Source organism: Vespa mandarinia, chromosome 5 (genome assembly GCF_050613455.1).
Source record: "Vespa mandarinia isolate Hongniang chromosome 5, ASM5061345v1, whole genome shotgun sequence".
Lineage (NCBI taxonomy): Eukaryota > Metazoa > Arthropoda > Insecta > Hymenoptera > Vespidae > Vespa > Vespa mandarinia.
In genome coordinates this window covers 1,168,112-1,185,678 of record NC_140814.1, presented here as the reverse complement: position 1 = coordinate 1,185,678, position 17,567 = coordinate 1,168,112, and the positions used below count along the sequence as shown (strand labels likewise).

Genomic DNA, 17,567 nt, shown 5'->3' with positions numbered 1-17,567 from the left:
TCTTCTTCGGCTAGCCTAGCTTCCCCACCTCCGTGATGAAAACGATTATCCGGCATGATCGCTCGGTACGACGGATCGTTACCAGCCGGAAAATTCTTTTCTCTCATGAAGCACGAACGGATCACGAAACGAGAGAGAATTTCTTATCGTCGATTATTTTGGATACCATTTTGTTGTTGTTATTCTTCTTCTTATCACGTCCATATAGAGATTTTTGTTATCATCACTGAAGAAAATCTTCTTGATTTCATTATAAATTTATTAAACATTTGAAAAAAAATTTAACATTCGTGATATATTAGACAGCATTAGAATTTCATGTTTGCAACGTTGAAATAAAATATTTATAAGAATACGTATACTTACTTCGCATCGTCGTTCGTTGATCTTTATGTAAAATAATTTGAATTATTATTTTTTGTCTATGGAACATCGAATAAACTCGTGATCTTATGTAACTTAACTTTTTTATAATAAATTTTTCTAAAAGATGTTGTAAGTCTGAAACCCATTCAGGTTCGAATGAGTAGGAAATAATTTTACGATGCAAATATGGCGGGACCATGAATTTGCGATTAATGAAGTTTCGGATAAGCGCCACTTCTAATGGCGCTTTTATCTTCGCAAAACATATTATTATAAATTTGTTATTTTCACATTCTAAATAAACACACAAACATATAGTTTTATAATTTTTTAAATAGAAATGATTACATTTTAACGAATTAAAGTAGTTAAATGTAGAATAAAAAATCGATCGATCGATATTTCATTCATGCTTATCTCTGATTGGCTAGTTTCATAAAGTATTTTTATTAAAGTTTTTCTTTTTTATCGAATGTAATTAACAAAAAATATGGATTGTTTTTCTTTTAATATATAATAAAATTATAATTAATTCATATTCTTAATAATAACATTTTCTCTAGTAATTAATTATATTGCTGTTAATAAAACATTTTTGATCGAAAGCTCTTTGATTGGTTCTCTATTTTTGCGGGAATTCATTAATGTTTGAAGATGACAAAAATATGATAAATCACGTACAATAAGTCGTAAAGTATAGATATTATGATTGACATAATGTCACGTCGAAAGAGAAAAGAATGTAATAAAAATTAGTTAACCTTGATAGCAATAGAATCTGAAAAATATATAAGTTCGATCGTTAAAGAATCCGAGTGAAATATTATAAGTCGTCATAGTAATACGATCACTGAAGGTTATAGTCGTTATAATCGTCGCGGCAATTTTGAATTCCTTCCAATTAGCAGATAAGCTGTATTTATATAAGGTAAAAGTAATAATGTAAAATAAAAATATATTATTCAATCTGTACCAAATTTCATAAATTTCTTAAATAAAATATTTCGTCATTGATCTGTGTAAAATAATATTATTTTATGCGAATAATTTTTTCTATCTAACAACTAATATTTCATCGAACTCATTTAGCTGTTTGAACTATGTCGAAGATCAATTATTTACCAAATAATGATCGATGTTGTGATAAGTTTCTTTCGATATTACCAGTAATCAATACGACGTTTGAAGGTCATTCGACTTTGCAAATAAGATCACGATCGTACGAATTTTTAAAAATAAATATGTAATTTTATAAATGAATGTAAAGAATGTAACAGATAATTATTATTTAATTGATATTATTATTTTCTTATTATAGGAATGGTAAACATGTTAAACGATTTCTCAGTGAGAGAAATTACATATTATAAAATATGATCTTTAGCCAAGGAGAACTTCTATCGATTCTTACGATACTCAACGTACCGGTTCTTTTACGTAAATTGATACAACTAACGAAATTTCTGTTTTTTTCAATATGATCATATACAACAAATAAAAAAATAATATACTGTTCGATCACCCATAAAAAAAACTAAACATAATTATATTTACAGAACACTGCTTCTGAAGAAAAAACATTTCTGTGTTTTGTGCTACATATATAGGTAAACAATAACAAATTAAATATACAAAATGATATTCTACATTTCTATCAATGATTAAATTTTTACTCGAACTATTTTACAGTAGGATGGCATATATAGATGCAGGATTTTATATTCACACTCAATTTGTACCAGCTGAAACTATGGTTAAGAAAATGAATGTGCGTTAAATAATATTACTCAGGATTCTATCGGTTTCTCATGAGAAACAAAGGCAAAAGAATAAAGCTAGATTATGCACTGACGTAGACATTTTCTTCGAGACTATAATCTACATGAACAGGCATCAACAAGTCAAGATAGAGTTCCACGAAATGTTACATAGTCAGGAATTTCAACCATATACCAATATGAGTTATCAATAATTAACAGAAAAATTCGATTGGTTCAATTATTTTTTATGCTTTATGATGCGTATATATTTTCATTTAGATCGTTACTCGCTAATAATTCCTCATCGTTAATCGCTAAAAGAAGTACCCTTCCCAGATTTACAACGTTCAATTAAAACTGTGTAAAATTTGACCTTGGTTTACTACATCAGCAAACTTTTATAATACAAATTCATGATGCATTACGTGAAAGACTTACTTCTATGTATATGTAAACAAAACGTCTGTAAAAAGCACATGAATAATTTGTAGAATATTTTTTTTAAATTGTAATGTAAGGCACGACCCTGATGAAATATTCTTATCTTATCTAAAAGTTATTTTTTCTTCACAAAAAAATTAAAATTATGAAGCATACGACAAAAAACTTGTTTGTACATCGTCAGATGTACAAACAAGAACGATAATTAAAAAAGTACCGAATGAAAGTTAACTTGTTGAGAAAACTTGACGCACTTCCTCCTTTTAATTTAATTGTTATGAATAAATGGTGCTCATTTCACGGTCGTTGCGTCAGAGGCTTCGTGAAATGAAAACCATAAAGCATTGATGTTAATTTGTTAATTCCTTAATAAGTGCTAGGGAGACAGAAATGAAACTATTTTCAAAGAATTTCGAGAAAACTGAAATAAATGAAGCATGGACCATTGTTATCTCCATCATAATCGAGGAACGAAATCGTCGCTCATCAGATTATTTCAACTATCGCGTGTCTCGAAATTGATCGAGTTTAGATATCGTGACCAATTTATGAAAACTAAACGCCAGGGTCGACCAAATGAAAAACTGGAACTTGCGCAACGGCTGATCACTAATGACCCTTTACAATAGTCTTTACAAGGTCACAAAAGAAATTTGCTTTTAATGTATCGTACACGCGAAACTTAGGTGTACGAACTGATGACTATGTGAAATTTAAACAGCGTCCTAATTGTTACAGTTTATTGATACATGACCGAATGAAATATATTTTCCCCGGGATCAATAAAAAAAACTTCTTGAATTTATATGACCTTCTCATCGAAGCGTTGCCAAAATGATGATTCCTTGCTCGGTGTAATCACTGAAAATATATTCATGTAAATATTTTAATGATTTAATATAAAAAAGAATATCATGATAGTAATAGATCATATCTATGTTACGTCATTCTAGATTGTTATAAACGTACCACTCTTTATTATTGCATTATGTCAATCATATTCAGTCCCCCCATGTGAGCAAATAGATTTTCATACGCACGCTTATATAATGATTAGAACAAAGTTTCGTGCAGGGTTCCCAAGTGGGGAAGCCACTGAGTAGCGGATTTCCTCCAAGCATGGGGCGATACTGATAATCGACAATGTGCAATAGGCGTACATTGATGAGCATATGACCTTAGAAAGCTATATATTCAATGGTGAAAAACAAGAGTTACTCTTACATACATAATATCAATATCTACAAAAAACGAATTTGGCAAATTTATCTAATGTGAATAAAAGCATAATGGTATATTTTAATGCTTATTTTAAGTAAGTACGTAAATACATTACAATTATTGCATTTAGACACCTCCGCATTTTTTGGATGTCCGCATTACGGTATAATCCTTCATTGATTTTGCTTAGATCGTAGAAGTATTCTCTTTAAATACATTTAAATATGCTTGTACAATATACAATAATGCGAAAATGTTTCTATTGTGCATGTAAATGCATTTTGTATATTGCTATTGTTTCCTAAATTATTATAAATAATTATCATTAAGATAATAGAAACTAAATTTTTTTATATATGTTGGAAAACATAAACTACAGTTTAATTTAATAGACGATGTATACAAAGATGTTTCTGCTATAATTCCTAAAAAAAATACAAAACATATAAGTAACTTTAAGAGGTATTTAAATGTACAAGATATTATACAATCATTGTCACAATCTGATACAGCCAACTCTTTAACCAAAGTAATAGGAAAAAATTTTTACATATTTCTATCGGTTTCTCGATTCAATTTTAGAAGATTTTATCAGTGTTTTTAATATCTTACTTTGATTTCTTAAAATTTTTTTAAGAAGTACTAAAGAGTTTATCATTGTATTATGATGTACTATTAATTGTATGCTATTTTAATTATACACTCGTAGACGAGTTCATATGATTTTAAAATTGTATAGACATAAATGAAGAGTTTTACTTTTTAAACCTAGAAAAATTGATATAAAAAAGACACTTTTTAATATTTAAAAAAAAATGTCCTAAATAAATTTTTCTAGAAACATTTAATTCGCCTAAATACCATAAGTTTAATATATTTGACAATTGTAATATAAGAGAGATATAAGATTTTTTGTAATATTTTTCGTTTTGAATTTATAAGATAAATGACAAATCTATTAAAGAACTTTCTATCTTTTTCATAATATCAGAAACTTTAATAATCTGTTTTCAAAGAATACTTTATACTATCTTATACTATCTTATTTTTCACTTGCATTTTACTATACAAATAAGAAAATAAAATTAATTAAGGATCATTGCATACTACTGACTGTAGATACATGTCACAAATAAAACTGAATTGTTCAGTTTTGAGCATATCTGATTTTATTTTAAAGAACATTCAACTTATTGTTAATATATAAAAAAAAAAGAACAGAAAAATTTTATAAATACAGAGATCAATGAATAATTTATCACTATTACGTGAACCATTAAATGGTATCGGCACCATTAAAATGTGATGCAATTCTCACTTTTTTTAAGTTATATTGTTGGAAACATGTAGACTAATTTCCAATAAATCGCGTATATTTCTTCTATTTAAATGTCTTAAATTGCAATGTGCTTAAAAATAAGCATATATTAATACAAAAGTCAGTAGTAAAGCCTATACAATAGAGTTGGCTGATTTTAAATACTACATATTAGTATAATCTTTTTTTCTTAAAAATAACTGTAAAATATTTTCTTGATCGATAAAGATACCATTATTTATATTTTTTGAAATATGTACCTTAATTAAATGAATTAATTATTAAAAAGAGTTTTAAGCATGCTAAATAAAATTTATCAATTTAAACTGACTAATAAAAAAAATAGTTCTTATGTATCAATAATTGTATGAAAAATAATGACCTGTTTGATACTTGGAAATTTTATCTTTTCAAGATACCTAGAAAGATTATTTATTATAATCGATAAAATATAAATATATCATATAACATGATATAAATACTTGTTTTGAAAAGAATATAAATGAGATATTTAATTAGTGGAAGACTGATTAATATACAATTTTATCAGATTAAATTAAAGAAGAGGAAAATGAAGGATCTATCATTCTGTCAATATCTGCATAATAATGACTTAACTCTGCTACTCAGAGAGAAACATATTGCAAGATTTCATACAAAAATTAAGAAAATCTAGCTTAACCACCTTTTGACTAATGAAATTAATATGAAACTTTTATGCAAAGTACATTGCATCGTATTCTGGAGTAAGCTGCTTTATGCAGTCCGCTGGATAATATGAATACCGCTATCTGTATGGACAGGAGAAGATAATTCTCCAACTTTCAAAGCAAACGCTGCTTGCTCGAAGGGTTTCTGCATAGTACCTCTACTAAATGGTCCCAAATCCCCTCCCCGTTTAGCTGAACTGCAATCACTATATTTCGAAGCAAGTTCAGCAAATGTAGCTTTTCCAGACGCAATTTGTTCTCTGTAAGCTAAGTGTACAGAAAATGTATAAATAAGTATGATATATTCTTAATTTATAAACAAGTATGTATCTAATATTAGATATTTCTTGATATTAACATTAAACTCACACTTTATTAATTCTAAAGCTTCCTCCTTTGACCTTGTTATATTTTCTTCTCGCCAAGAAGATGGTCGTCGAGATCCTGAATGTTTTACTAAAAGATGTGAACACTGGACTTCCTCTGAACCATCCCCATTACCATTACCAGAAGGATCTGCTGGTTTGTCTGGTCTATCCCATTGACTTTGTTTAGTATAAATATTTAAATAATAATGTTGACCTGTACAAAGAATGCTATTTTTATATTGCAAGTCATTTTTATCTATTATTTATTCAATATTGAAGAGTAAGGAATGAAAATTCCTTCAATCAGTCATTCATTTGAAAGCTATGAAATAGAAATATCATGACAGCAACAGTTATAGTTAAAATAATAAATAAAATACTAAAAATATTCTTTAAATATTATCCTTTAATAAGTATTACGCACAATTATATTCTTTTGTATTTTACATTCATCATCAAATGATAATGCTACAGTCATTAGCATATCAATTGTTGAATTTTTTCGAGTTACAAAACTTGATAGAATAACTGAAGTATTTTTACAATCATTTAAATACAGATATGCGTACAAAGAAATATATAGTATTTATTGCAATACATAAAAAATAATGCGATATTTAAGTGATCGTCTAAGAAATATTGGAAAAATGCCGGCCGCCCATCTGATGCAGCTTAAAAGAGTAGCGTATCGAACTAATATTAAACTTTCGAAAAACTAAACCTATTACAATATCGAAAAGAAAAATAATTTAGCTATACAAACAAACCATAAAATTAAAATTTAATATACCAGTAGATCTACTGAGTCGTTTTTCCCAACCCGCTGGAAGTTCCTCGTCCGCCATGGTTGTTGAAATTTGGTTGACTTGCGAGATTATTTCTTCTCTATACGACTTCACGTCAAACATAAACGCGTTCCTAAAATATACATAGACATTCTACCAACTTATAAACATTATAATTTAACTTAAACAAAGGCTATCGTAATATCCAATAAGAAATCGGAACATCCTTATTCATTGGTTTTTATTTAATCCAATCAGAACATTGATCTTCATTCAAACATCATGTGATCACAAGCCAGGTTTTTTTCAAATAAAATTAAAAGTTAATCGCTAGTTTTTTCTTGCTTTTGTTAGATGTACTATTATTTTTACAATATACAAAAACTTCTATCTCACATTAACCTGATTGTTTGATTACGTATAAGAGGGATATAATCTAATAAGCTTACATTTATATAGCGATGCAATAGGCATATACTAACAGTTTCCTATTACGCTTTTAGTTCATATTTTTTCCATAAATGTCGCTGGAGTTAGACATGCTACGAACGAAAGCTGTTGAACAACTTTAAATATTTCATTTCATTGATCAGTTGTCATGGCAGCTAATTACAAACGTTTAATGTTAATATTAATAGAGTATTCTAGGATTACAATCAAAATACTTTTTACAACAATTAAAACTAGTTAAGAACTAGAGAAATTAAAATAGTGATACATATAATGATCACCAATATAGATGACATTTTAAAAGATTTAGGATGGGATGATGGATTTCGAATACCAGTGGCTAATGAAGAAAACAAGCGTCTTGAAGAAGAAGTAAGAAGTTTTTTCTCCTTTTCTATTGTGTTTTATTATATTTTAAAATATATTGTATTTTATTTAATTATTGTTCTATTTTATACTAGATTGAAAAGAAAACAAAATACAAGATGTCTTTACATAAAAACTTGGAATCTATGGAAGAACACTTAAAGATGATTAAAAAGCATGCTATTAATATAAAACTTCAACAGGATTTAAATCAAAACCTTCTCACAGCACATTCAGCACAATTAGAGAAAGAAGATCATTTATATAGATTAAGCAATAGTACAGAATCAAATCTTCGTCATGAAATGCGAGATTTTAATAAAACATGCAATGATATAAATGAAAGAGTATCAAACATAGAGAAGGATTTAGCTAAACTGACAAAGAAAATAGAAAGTTCTAAAAAAGCAGTCAAATTTGATGAAAACAATCTTTTAAGATGGGAGGAAGTATTAAACAGAAAGGAAGAAGATAATGAATTGATAGAAGAGTATATGAAACAAGATACAAAAAAATATAAGGTGACTGATATAAAATATTGTGCCAATAAAACTGAATATTAGATAATGTTACTGATATTGTATAAGCGCTTTGTTATCTACATTGCAGGAATTAGAACAAAAACGCCAGAAGCTAAGTATAGAAGCCGAATCTTATCGACAAACAATAGTAAAAGTAGTTAATGAAGCACAAGAAATGGAAATAGCTTTAGATAGAACTGTTAAACTTTATGATGAAGCATTAAAAGAACGACGACAAATGATAAACCAATGGACACAAAGTGTTGCTGTGTTGAAACAAAGAGATGATAATATACAAGCTAGTTTAAGGGTATAATAAAACATAATTTGGCTAAATGATATATAAATTAAATTTCCAATAATTTCATGCACAGGAAATAGAATCACTTCGTGAAATCGGAAAAGATAAAATGGATCTTCTACATGAAACAGAACAATTTTTAAGTGATCAAATTTTGAACAACAAGCAACTCGAAGAATTGATTAAAGAATCTGAAAAGAAACTTCTTATTATAAAAAACGAGAATCGTAAGATTATGGATACGATTGGTACATATGAATTTGAGGTAAAACAAAAAATGGAGATCATAAAGTAAAATACAAATATAATACATATACATGCTAAAATAAATACATATTTATTATTGATATTAGCATCGCACTCAAAAGAAGGATGTAGAAAATTTGAACCGCCGTATGCAACAAATAAGAGCAGATATAAAACGTAAAAAGAATGAAATTGAAAATAAAATTATAAAAATGGAGGATTGGAAGAACCGAATTAAAGATTTAATTATGACCTTAAATGAAATTGATGATCAAAAATTAAATGTAGAGGATAGAACAAAGCAATTAGAAGAAATGATTGAGGTTTGTTATATTTATATAAAATATATAAAATTTAAGTAATATTGTTTAAGTAATACATTTCTCGAAGGAAGAAGAAAAACGTAAATCTATTATTATCAAAGAGACAAATCATCTCCAAACAGCAATTTTACGTACTGCCAATCAAATTTCCGAATTAAATAATGAAAGAAAAATTCTGGAAATGCAAAATCGAAATGAAATAAAAAAATCTGAATTATTAGTAATCAGCTATGATAAAGAGAAAAAAATATTGGAAGAGAGAAAAGAATCATTATATCATGTTGAATTTACACTACATAAATGTAAAATGAAATTAGATCGTGTTAAAGGTCATGCACAAGATCAAACAGAATTTAACAAAAAACAAAAAATGATTGAAGATTTGGAAACTATATTATCAGAAAAAATGAAAATAGCTAAACTGCTAAAAACACAAATTACAAATTTAGAAGTAAGTAGATATTTATATATGGATGATGTGTAATTTATATATAATTTATGTATGATATAGATTTGTTTCATTTCTAAATTAATCTATTTATTTAAAAATTAATCTTCTTGACAAATCAGTATGATAGGAAAAAAATCACTAATAGCATAGCAAATGACAGTGGAGAATTAGAGCATCTACAAAATAAAAAACAAGATTTTCTATTACTTATGGATGGTGGTGAAAAAACATTAAAAGTAGCACAGAGTCATAATGAAGAAAAACAAGTGGAAGAAAATATATTACGTCTCAAAGTTTCACAAATAGAACAAATGATGTCAAATGTTGGAGATAAGGTCTATAATTTGCAAAAATATAGACTTACACTAGATGCTGTGAGTTTGGGAATTGAAAATTAATTTCTTAACATAACGTTTAAATTTGCATAAAATAAACGAACATTTTCTTTTTATATAATACTTATATAAAGATTATTAATTCTTACAATTTTATCAACAGGCATTAAAAGAACGTGAAGAGGAAATTGCAGTACAAAAAGAAGCTCTTGTAATTCAAAAAAGAGTTGTGTCGGGTGAGTGTTCACAATTACGTAATGCTATTTCTGAAAGAAAGAATCGAATAAAGCAATTACAAGCACGATACGACAATGGTGTTGCTGTATTTGGCAGTAGTACTGATGGAACACCCATTACTACAACTTATCTTAAAATTCAAAATGCCCAAGAAAGATATCTTTTACAAGAGCAAGGTGATAAACTTGATGAAACTATAAGAAAGACAGAGTATGAAATAGAAAGTATGGAGAACACATTGAGGATAGTTAATGCTTGCAATGATAAATTCAGAAGTAATTTGAGTACAGTCACTGAAACTGGGCTAGATCAAGAAGAACAAAAGAAACTTAATGAACAATTATACAAAGAACGAGAAAATCTAAAAAAAAGACAAATGCATGTACAACATTTAACTGAAGATTTTCAGGTATGTATTCACAATGAGTTACATAAAAAAATCAAAACCTTATTGTAATAAAAAGATATTATATAGAAGATGCAAGATAATTATACTTTATTACTTGATGATATACAAAGAGCTAAAGAAGAGAAAGATAACAAAGAACAATATCTCTCTAATCTTAATAAACAAATAGCTGAACAAGACGAGAAAATATCCAGAGCTGAAAAGAATCTTCGAAAAGTACACAGAGATATACAAAATAAGTGCACTTGTACTGAAGATAGTTTGATACTTCTACAGGAAGTATGTACATTTATATATGAAATATTAAAAACCTTATTAGAAATTGATAAAGTTAAAATATTTTTTAGAAAGATGTAAACTTACGTGAAATCCAAGAACAAAATGCATTGGCTCTTGAAGATATTGCAGAATTTACAATTCGCCATGTGGAAGTAGAACCTTATATAAAGAAACTCTTAGTAGCCAAGAATATAGAATTACCTTGCATTTCTAGATTAATAGATCAATCACCTGTAATAACTCGTTGTGGAAGTACTACAGAATCAACTGAATGTATAGTTAAAAGTACTAGTCGTACTAGTACATTTCCTTCTTCAAGGGGAAGTGTTAATAGTATTATTACATTGGAACCTTGTTTTGATAACAGTAAGTACTACTATTCCTTATGTAGTAATTTACGAGAGTTCATATCTATATTTTTATTATTTCAGTAAGAAACGTTGATTATCCATCACAGAGAGATACCTTAACAAGCAAATATTCAAAATGTGGTACAACATCACTAGATTCTAATGTAGCAACAGCTAAGAAATAAATGATACTTTGTACTTCCATACTATTAATAATTTATATATCTGTACAAAACATTTTAATATAATACATTTTTGTTTATTTACATAAACATTAAAATATTAAAATAATAAAATAACAAAATATTTCTATAAAATTTTTGTATTGTTGTTGCCATGTTAATAATTTTTTGTTTATTAATAAAATGCAGAAGGTGGTAAGAGTTTTACATTATTTGGTAATGAAAACATTGATTTATCATTATACAAAGAAATAGAGTATAAATTATTATTCGTGCTATACATAAGTAAACTATCTAATTCATCAAATTTATTTTTAATGTAATTAAATGGAATCACAGTATTGTATTCAAATTTATTGTCGTTTTTATAGTCTTCAGAAGAGAGAGGAAAAGATGGCACAATTATAGATATATTATCATTATTAAACAATGAATTATTTTCTCCAATATTTCTAATTGAATAATTTTTTATATTCCCTTTAATATTTTTATATTTTATTTCTGAAAGTGGGAATTCTAATTTTTCTTTTAAATAAACTATTGATAGCCATCTATCAAAATATTTACTTAGTATTTCAAAGTCTCCTACAAGTTTTAATGTTGTATATTTTATTCTGCTTTCATAGTGAAATTGCATAGTAAATAAAGAATTTCTTAAAATTTCTCTTAATCCTTCTTGCAATAAAAACTTTTTATTTATATTTTTTGCATATTCAATATCTCTTTTTTTATCTATTTTTTTAGCTATATACTTTTTCCAAAACATAAGGTACTTTTTCTGTATACTCTTATGTATGACAAAAAGAATTAACTTTTCCTTTTTATAAATTTTATAATTATCTTCACATTTTAGTTTCCATATCATAATATACTTATTCAAGACAAAGTAAGAAGCACGTTCATCTAATTTCTTTTTTTGTAACAATTTTAACTTATACTGCTGAGAAAACTTTTTCCACAAAAAAAGATATTGTTTAAAAATATTATTATTGTACAATTCAGTAGCTAGAAATATTCTACGTTTTTCTTGCATATGTATATTTAATTTTTTTTTCCATTTTTCTATGTACATATTCTGTATTTTAACAATAATAGTAACTGCTCGAGTACTTAAACTTAACATATGTGTTTGTTTTCTTTTCTTATATAGAACATAATCTTGCAATTTATTAAATGCATTAGTAGAAATCTTTTTATGATATTTAGTTAAACAAAGAAACAGTTTTCTTCTCATACATTTTTTATGAAATATGTATGATTTCCAATATAGAAAGATTTTTTGTTTCATTTTATTTTCTATAATTTGCTGTATTTTTGTCATAATATTGCATATTCTTGAGAATTGATAATACCATTCTACCCAAGCATTAAATATTTTAACTATAATTTTAAATTCGTAAAAAGTATTTGTCCTTTTCATTGTTCTTCTATCAATATGAACTTTATGAATGTACTAAAAATAATATTTAATTCATTATATCATATACATATAATTGTTATATAACTAAATAATTTATATAAAAATTATATAATATAATCATAAATACCAAAACAAATTTTTTTAAATATCTTCTTAGTAATTTTCGACAATGTTGTTGATCAGCCCTTTCTTTTAAAAATTTATTTTGGATTTTTGCATGATAATATGCTATCCATACAAGATAATATTTTTCTAACATTTTTTTTTTGTAATGACAGAATATCTTTTGAACTTGTTCTTTAAAAACTTTTGTAGAATTATGTATAGTTGCCCATTTTATAAAATACTTATGCAATAAATTTGAAGTATATAATTTACAGACCTAACGAAGGTTATATGTATATTTATAACACATAATCACAGAAAATGTTAATCCTTCATATTACCTTATCAACTAGTTGTTTTTTAAATATATTTTTCTCTTTTCTATGTAGTACATATACTTTCCAAATTGTTATAGATTTTTGAAGATATTTTTTTATTAAACTTTTATTATATCGTATAATTTCTATATATTTTTTCCATAATTTAAAATATCGCCTTTGTATTATTTTGTTATGATATTCATTAGATTTAATTATATTTTTAGATAAAATATTAAATACATTTCTTTTAAGTTTAATACGATACATATGATTTACTTCACACAGAGTTTTTCTTCTATGCAATTTATAAATCGCATAAATTTTCCAAGATTCAAAAAATTTTCGTAGAATCAATTTTATGTAAAATGTTATAAATTGTTGATTGATATAATCACTGTACACATGCAAATAAAAAAATATATATTAATTTTAAAAGTAGATTATGCTATATACATTGCAATTGATAAATATTACATACTTTTGAATAATTTCTCCTATATTAAATTGATTCTTTTGACAAAGGTAAGGATAATATTCTGAATTATTAATATAATTAAAAGATTTGTATATTGATGGAAGATGTTTAAACCAACTACGTAAAGATCGTAATTCCAAACTACGCACAACAAACTTATTTTTTGTTGATTGCATAATAATTTAAATCTTGAAAAAACACATATAGATAATATTTGTTACTTTGTAGTTTAATGTTCCTTTCCTATTATAAACATAAATTGTTAAATGCAAAATTGAATTCACACAAAAAATTGAATATATATCGCGTTTGAATTTGAATTTGAGCATTAATCAAATTCACTAAAACTATGTAATTCTAGAGAGAAAAATTTTAGATATATACTTGCAGTAAAATAAGAGAAACGCAATGATACGTGCTAATATCAATATTATAAATTATAATTAATATAATATATAATTCATTATATAAAGTATATAAAATTTTTCCTTAAAATTCTTTTTTTCATAATTATTCTCCGACGTATTTTTGAACACATTTGTTGGAGGAACTTCACGAAGTGAAAATCATGAAGCTAATCTGATTGGTTCAACTGATTCCATTCGCGGAAAGTTGCCGTTAAAACTAACGAAATATGAGTGTTTTATTCTAAAGTTACAATCACAATATTCCCGATGATTATTTAAAAAAAAAAAAAAATAGATAATATCACAAAGTGAACTCAAAGATGTAAGTCTATTTATAATTATAAGTATTTATGATAAATCGTAAAAGACGAAACATATACGGTAGTAGTATGTTTTTTATTGTAGCTGTAACTAAACGAATTAAATTTTATTTTTATGTACAATATTGTTCAAGTTCATATAAGTTTGATATTTTTATCTCAATTAATTCTGTATCATCTAGCCTATTATTAGCATCGTTTAGCGAATTAGTGGTGTAATATAGTATGCAATTATTAAATATTGCAATTATATTTTTTAATATTTACAAATAACCATATATGTCTTAGTCAATTCAATGTTTAAATTTTCATTATTTAACAAGTTAATCATATTTTTAAAGAATCCATTAAAAATACTGCCACCTAAAAGTAATATTTTTGTTCATCCAATACCTGCACTATAAAAGAATTATTTACCCAAGAATATTTCATGATTTATATTTGTAAAAATCTGTCATTACTAATTTCAGATACAAGATAATGATATAATAATATTGAATATGTTAGTTTATTAAAACATCATGTCAGATAATAACTTATCATATACTACCTATGGCATTGATAGCCGTGGCAGAATAGTACATATTGATCCTGGTGTTTCACATACTAACATAAGACGTCTTCCAAGTATAGATGAAACTTTGAGAAGACTGCGTACAAATCTAAGTTCAGATCGACAAACTAGTGTATCTAATAATGGTGAGATAATAATATTAAAAAGAACATATTGATATGGAATAATTAACAAAAAGAAATCTGTTATTATGTAATATAAATAGAAATTTATTATTATTTTTTTTATAGAAATGTCTGACATACAACCAGCTACATTATCAACTGAAGAAACTAATTTTCAAACTCCTGTAACCAATTCAAGTGGTCCTATACTTTCCATTGATGTAACTGATGGGGCATCATCTCCTAGTCATGATTCTAGTATTCCAACTTTAACTTCAGAAGATGAGTGAGTACCATTATAACTTATATTATTTAATATTTTAAATTAATAATAAAATTATATTTATAATATCACACAAAAAGTATATAAAGATTTTAACCTAATTTAATATCTTAAAAATACAATATATGTTGTAGTAAGAGATATTGTTGGGTTTGTTTTGCAACGGATGAAGACGATGCAACTGCATCTTGGGTAAAACCATGCCATTGCCGAGGTACAACAAAATGGGTTCATCAGGGATGTATACAGCGTTGGGTTGATGAAAAACAAAAAGGTCGTGCTGGTGCACATGTAGCTTGTCCGCAGTGTAATACAGAATACATTATCGTTTATCCAAACATGGGTTAGTACAATATAATTATAAAATATTAGTTAAGTATTCAGTAAATGATATAAATAGCTAATAATTTTAGGGCCATTGGTTGTAATACTTGATACTATTGATGGAATTATTTTTCGAGTATGTCCTTTTATTGCTGCGGGCATAGTAATTGGATCTATATATTGGACAGCTGTAACTTATGGAGCAGTAACAGTTATGCAAGTAGTTGGTCATAAAGATGGTTTAACTATGATGGAACAAGCTGATCCTTTGGTATTATTAGTTGGTCTACCAACTATTCCGATTATGTTAGTTTTGGGAAAAATGCTAAGATGGGAAGATCAAGCACTTAGTCTTCTTAGACGACATGCTTGCAAAGTTCCTATCCTAAGGCACTTTCTACCTAGTAGGTAAGTACTCTATAAAATATTTTATTTATTTATAAAATTATGATTACATCAATGAATGAATAAATCTCTAAAACAAACAAATACAAGTTTGAGATTACATATAACTGTTATAGTTATTCTGATGATGATAGAACACAATCACAAGATGTTCCACCAATGAGTGACCCAGTATCTGCAACTCGCGTACTTTGTGGAGCACTTCTTTTACCAACTATTGCTAGCATATGTGGAAAAATATTCTTTGAAAGTGTTAACTCAAATTTTCAAAGGACATTGCTTGTACGTATACATATATTTTTTATTTAAATATGTATTGTGAACTGAAATTCTGGTATTTAGATACTCTTAAAAAATATCAATATCGTTTGAACAAATTTACAGGGTGGTGTGGCATTTATAACTATAAAAGGTGCGTTTAAAATTTATCACAAACAGCAGCAATATGTGAGACAATGCCAGCGTCGTATAATGGATTACACAGACAGTAATGTAGCATTGTATAAAAGAAAGCAAAGTTCAGAAAGTAATCAAACTAGCTAAATCAGAAAATATGAAACAGTAATAAATGAAAAACAGTATAATTTTACAGATTGAAGCTATCTTAATATCTGTTTTTCCTTTTCATTTTATAAAATGTCTTTTTTTTTGTATTGCAATATATTGCAATATTACTCAAAGTCTTAAAAACAAAGATTTATGAAAAATAGAAAATGATGTATATAGAAAATTACATAAATTCATTTTTTAAATTACTATATTATAATATCATATTAATTCTGAACAGATATAGATACTAATTTTTTAAATGTTGCCAAAATAATGAAGGTGCACTTATAATTTTTGCAATAATCTAAAATTATAATAAAATAAATGTATGGAGTAATAGACTTTATTTCTTATACTGCACAGATTAAAACATTAAATATAAAGGATTAAATAAAAGTAGATAAGAAATTTTTTAAATTATTCTTGAAAGTTTTTGTATTGTGTAAATTATAATAGGTAGATATGTGAAATTGTAAAAATTTATATTACATTAATTATTACTTACATATTTTTGTTATGCTACATTTTGGTAAATTGTCAATAACAGGCATATTTCATAAGCAAATTTTTATTTAATATAAACATTTGACTGATGTAGTCTATAAAGAGTAAAGTTCAACCCAGATTCCTATACAATGTTGTAATCGTATAACCCTTGCTGATATTATACATTTATTATTTTTTAACATACATTTTGTAATATTTCATGATTTAACATTTTCAATAAAAATTTCATAATCAAGATTTTCAAGACAAATAAAAGTTTATATTTATGTGTTTAGCAATATTAAATTGTATATAATCGAATTTGAATCTTGAAAAAATTATTTACAAAAATTATATTTTTTAAAGACTACAAACA

The 17,567-nt window shown here is 26.1% G+C and overlaps 4 protein-coding genes and 1 long non-coding RNA gene across 12 annotated transcripts; 3 read left to right on the top strand and 2 right to left on the bottom strand.

Annotated features, from left to right (window-relative positions):
* The first annotated feature begins 1,037 nt into the window (after positions 1 to 1,037).
* Positions 1,038 to 3,449, top strand: LOC118448138 (uncharacterized). Of its 3 annotated transcripts, none has more exons than XR_004840106.2 (3): positions 1,038 to 1,294; positions 1,685 to 1,973; positions 2,056 to 3,449. It is a non-coding gene; the product is annotated as an uncharacterized LOC118448138 (long non-coding RNA). The 3 variants fall into 3 exon arrangements; XR_004840105.2 differs by lacking the exon at positions 1,038 to 1,294 and adding an exon at positions 1,497 to 1,585; XR_004840104.2 differs by lacking the exon at positions 1,038 to 1,294 and adding an exon at positions 1,526 to 1,609.
* On the bottom strand, positions 3,446 to 7,093 carry LOC118448137 (peptidyl-prolyl cis-trans isomerase NIMA-interacting 1). The gene is made up of 3 exons (XM_035880978.2): positions 6,975 to 7,093; positions 6,186 to 6,398; positions 3,446 to 6,083 (listed from the first exon to the last, which is right to left on the bottom strand). The coding sequence occupies exons 1-3, from the start codon at positions 7,090 to 7,092 to the stop codon at positions 5,863 to 5,865; spliced, it is 552 nt and encodes a 183-aa protein (XP_035736871.1). The 5' UTR covers position 7,093; the 3' UTR covers positions 3,446 to 5,862.
* A 269-nt stretch (positions 7,094 to 7,362) lies between these two features.
* LOC118448136 (coiled-coil domain-containing protein 39-like) lies at positions 7,363 to 11,504 on the top strand. 2 transcript variants are annotated; one of them, XM_035880977.2, is made up of 11 exons: positions 7,366 to 7,791; positions 7,881 to 8,306; positions 8,395 to 8,616; positions 8,681 to 8,872; positions 8,961 to 9,176; positions 9,244 to 9,627; positions 9,747 to 10,001; positions 10,126 to 10,608; positions 10,675 to 10,887; positions 10,956 to 11,253; positions 11,319 to 11,504. In XM_035880977.2, the coding sequence occupies exons 1-11, from the start codon at positions 7,693 to 7,695 to the stop codon at positions 11,420 to 11,422; spliced, it is 2,892 nt and encodes a 963-aa protein (XP_035736870.2). In that variant the 5' UTR covers positions 7,366 to 7,692; the 3' UTR covers positions 11,423 to 11,504. The 2 variants fall into 2 exon arrangements, 1 of the variants encoding a protein (XP_035736870.2); XR_014982236.1 differs by lacking the exon at positions 11,319 to 11,504 and having other exon boundaries at positions 7,363 to 7,791; positions 10,664 to 10,887; positions 10,956 to 11,097.
* A 90-nt stretch (positions 11,505 to 11,594) lies between these two features.
* Positions 11,595 to 13,774, bottom strand: LOC118448116 (uncharacterized). Its single transcript, XM_035880942.2, has 4 exons — positions 13,743 to 13,774; positions 13,286 to 13,658; positions 12,967 to 13,221; positions 11,595 to 12,872 (listed from the first exon to the last, which is right to left on the bottom strand). The coding sequence occupies exons 2-4, from the start codon at positions 13,529 to 13,531 to the stop codon at positions 11,595 to 11,597; spliced, it is 1,779 nt and encodes a 592-aa protein (XP_035736835.2). The 5' UTR covers positions 13,532 to 13,658; positions 13,743 to 13,774.
* Positions 13,775 to 14,310: 536 nt separating this feature from the next.
* Positions 14,311 to 17,475, top strand: LOC118448154 (E3 ubiquitin-protein ligase MARCHF5). Of its 5 annotated transcripts, none has more exons than XM_035881008.2 (7): positions 14,311 to 14,468; positions 14,937 to 15,165; positions 15,271 to 15,430; positions 15,562 to 15,770; positions 15,841 to 16,159; positions 16,291 to 16,438; positions 16,541 to 17,472. In XM_035881008.2, the coding sequence occupies exons 2-7, from the start codon at positions 14,988 to 14,990 to the stop codon at positions 16,697 to 16,699; spliced, it is 1,173 nt and encodes a 390-aa protein (XP_035736901.2). In that variant the 5' UTR covers positions 14,311 to 14,468; positions 14,937 to 14,987; the 3' UTR covers positions 16,700 to 17,472. The 5 variants fall into 5 exon arrangements, with proteins under 5 accessions (XP_035736901.2, XP_035736900.2, XP_035736903.2 ...); XM_035881007.2 differs by having other exon boundaries at positions 16,273 to 16,438; positions 16,541 to 17,469; XM_035881010.2 differs by having other exon boundaries at positions 14,328 to 14,468; positions 15,100 to 15,165; positions 16,273 to 16,438.
* The last annotated feature ends 92 nt before the right edge of the window (positions 17,476 to 17,567 follow it).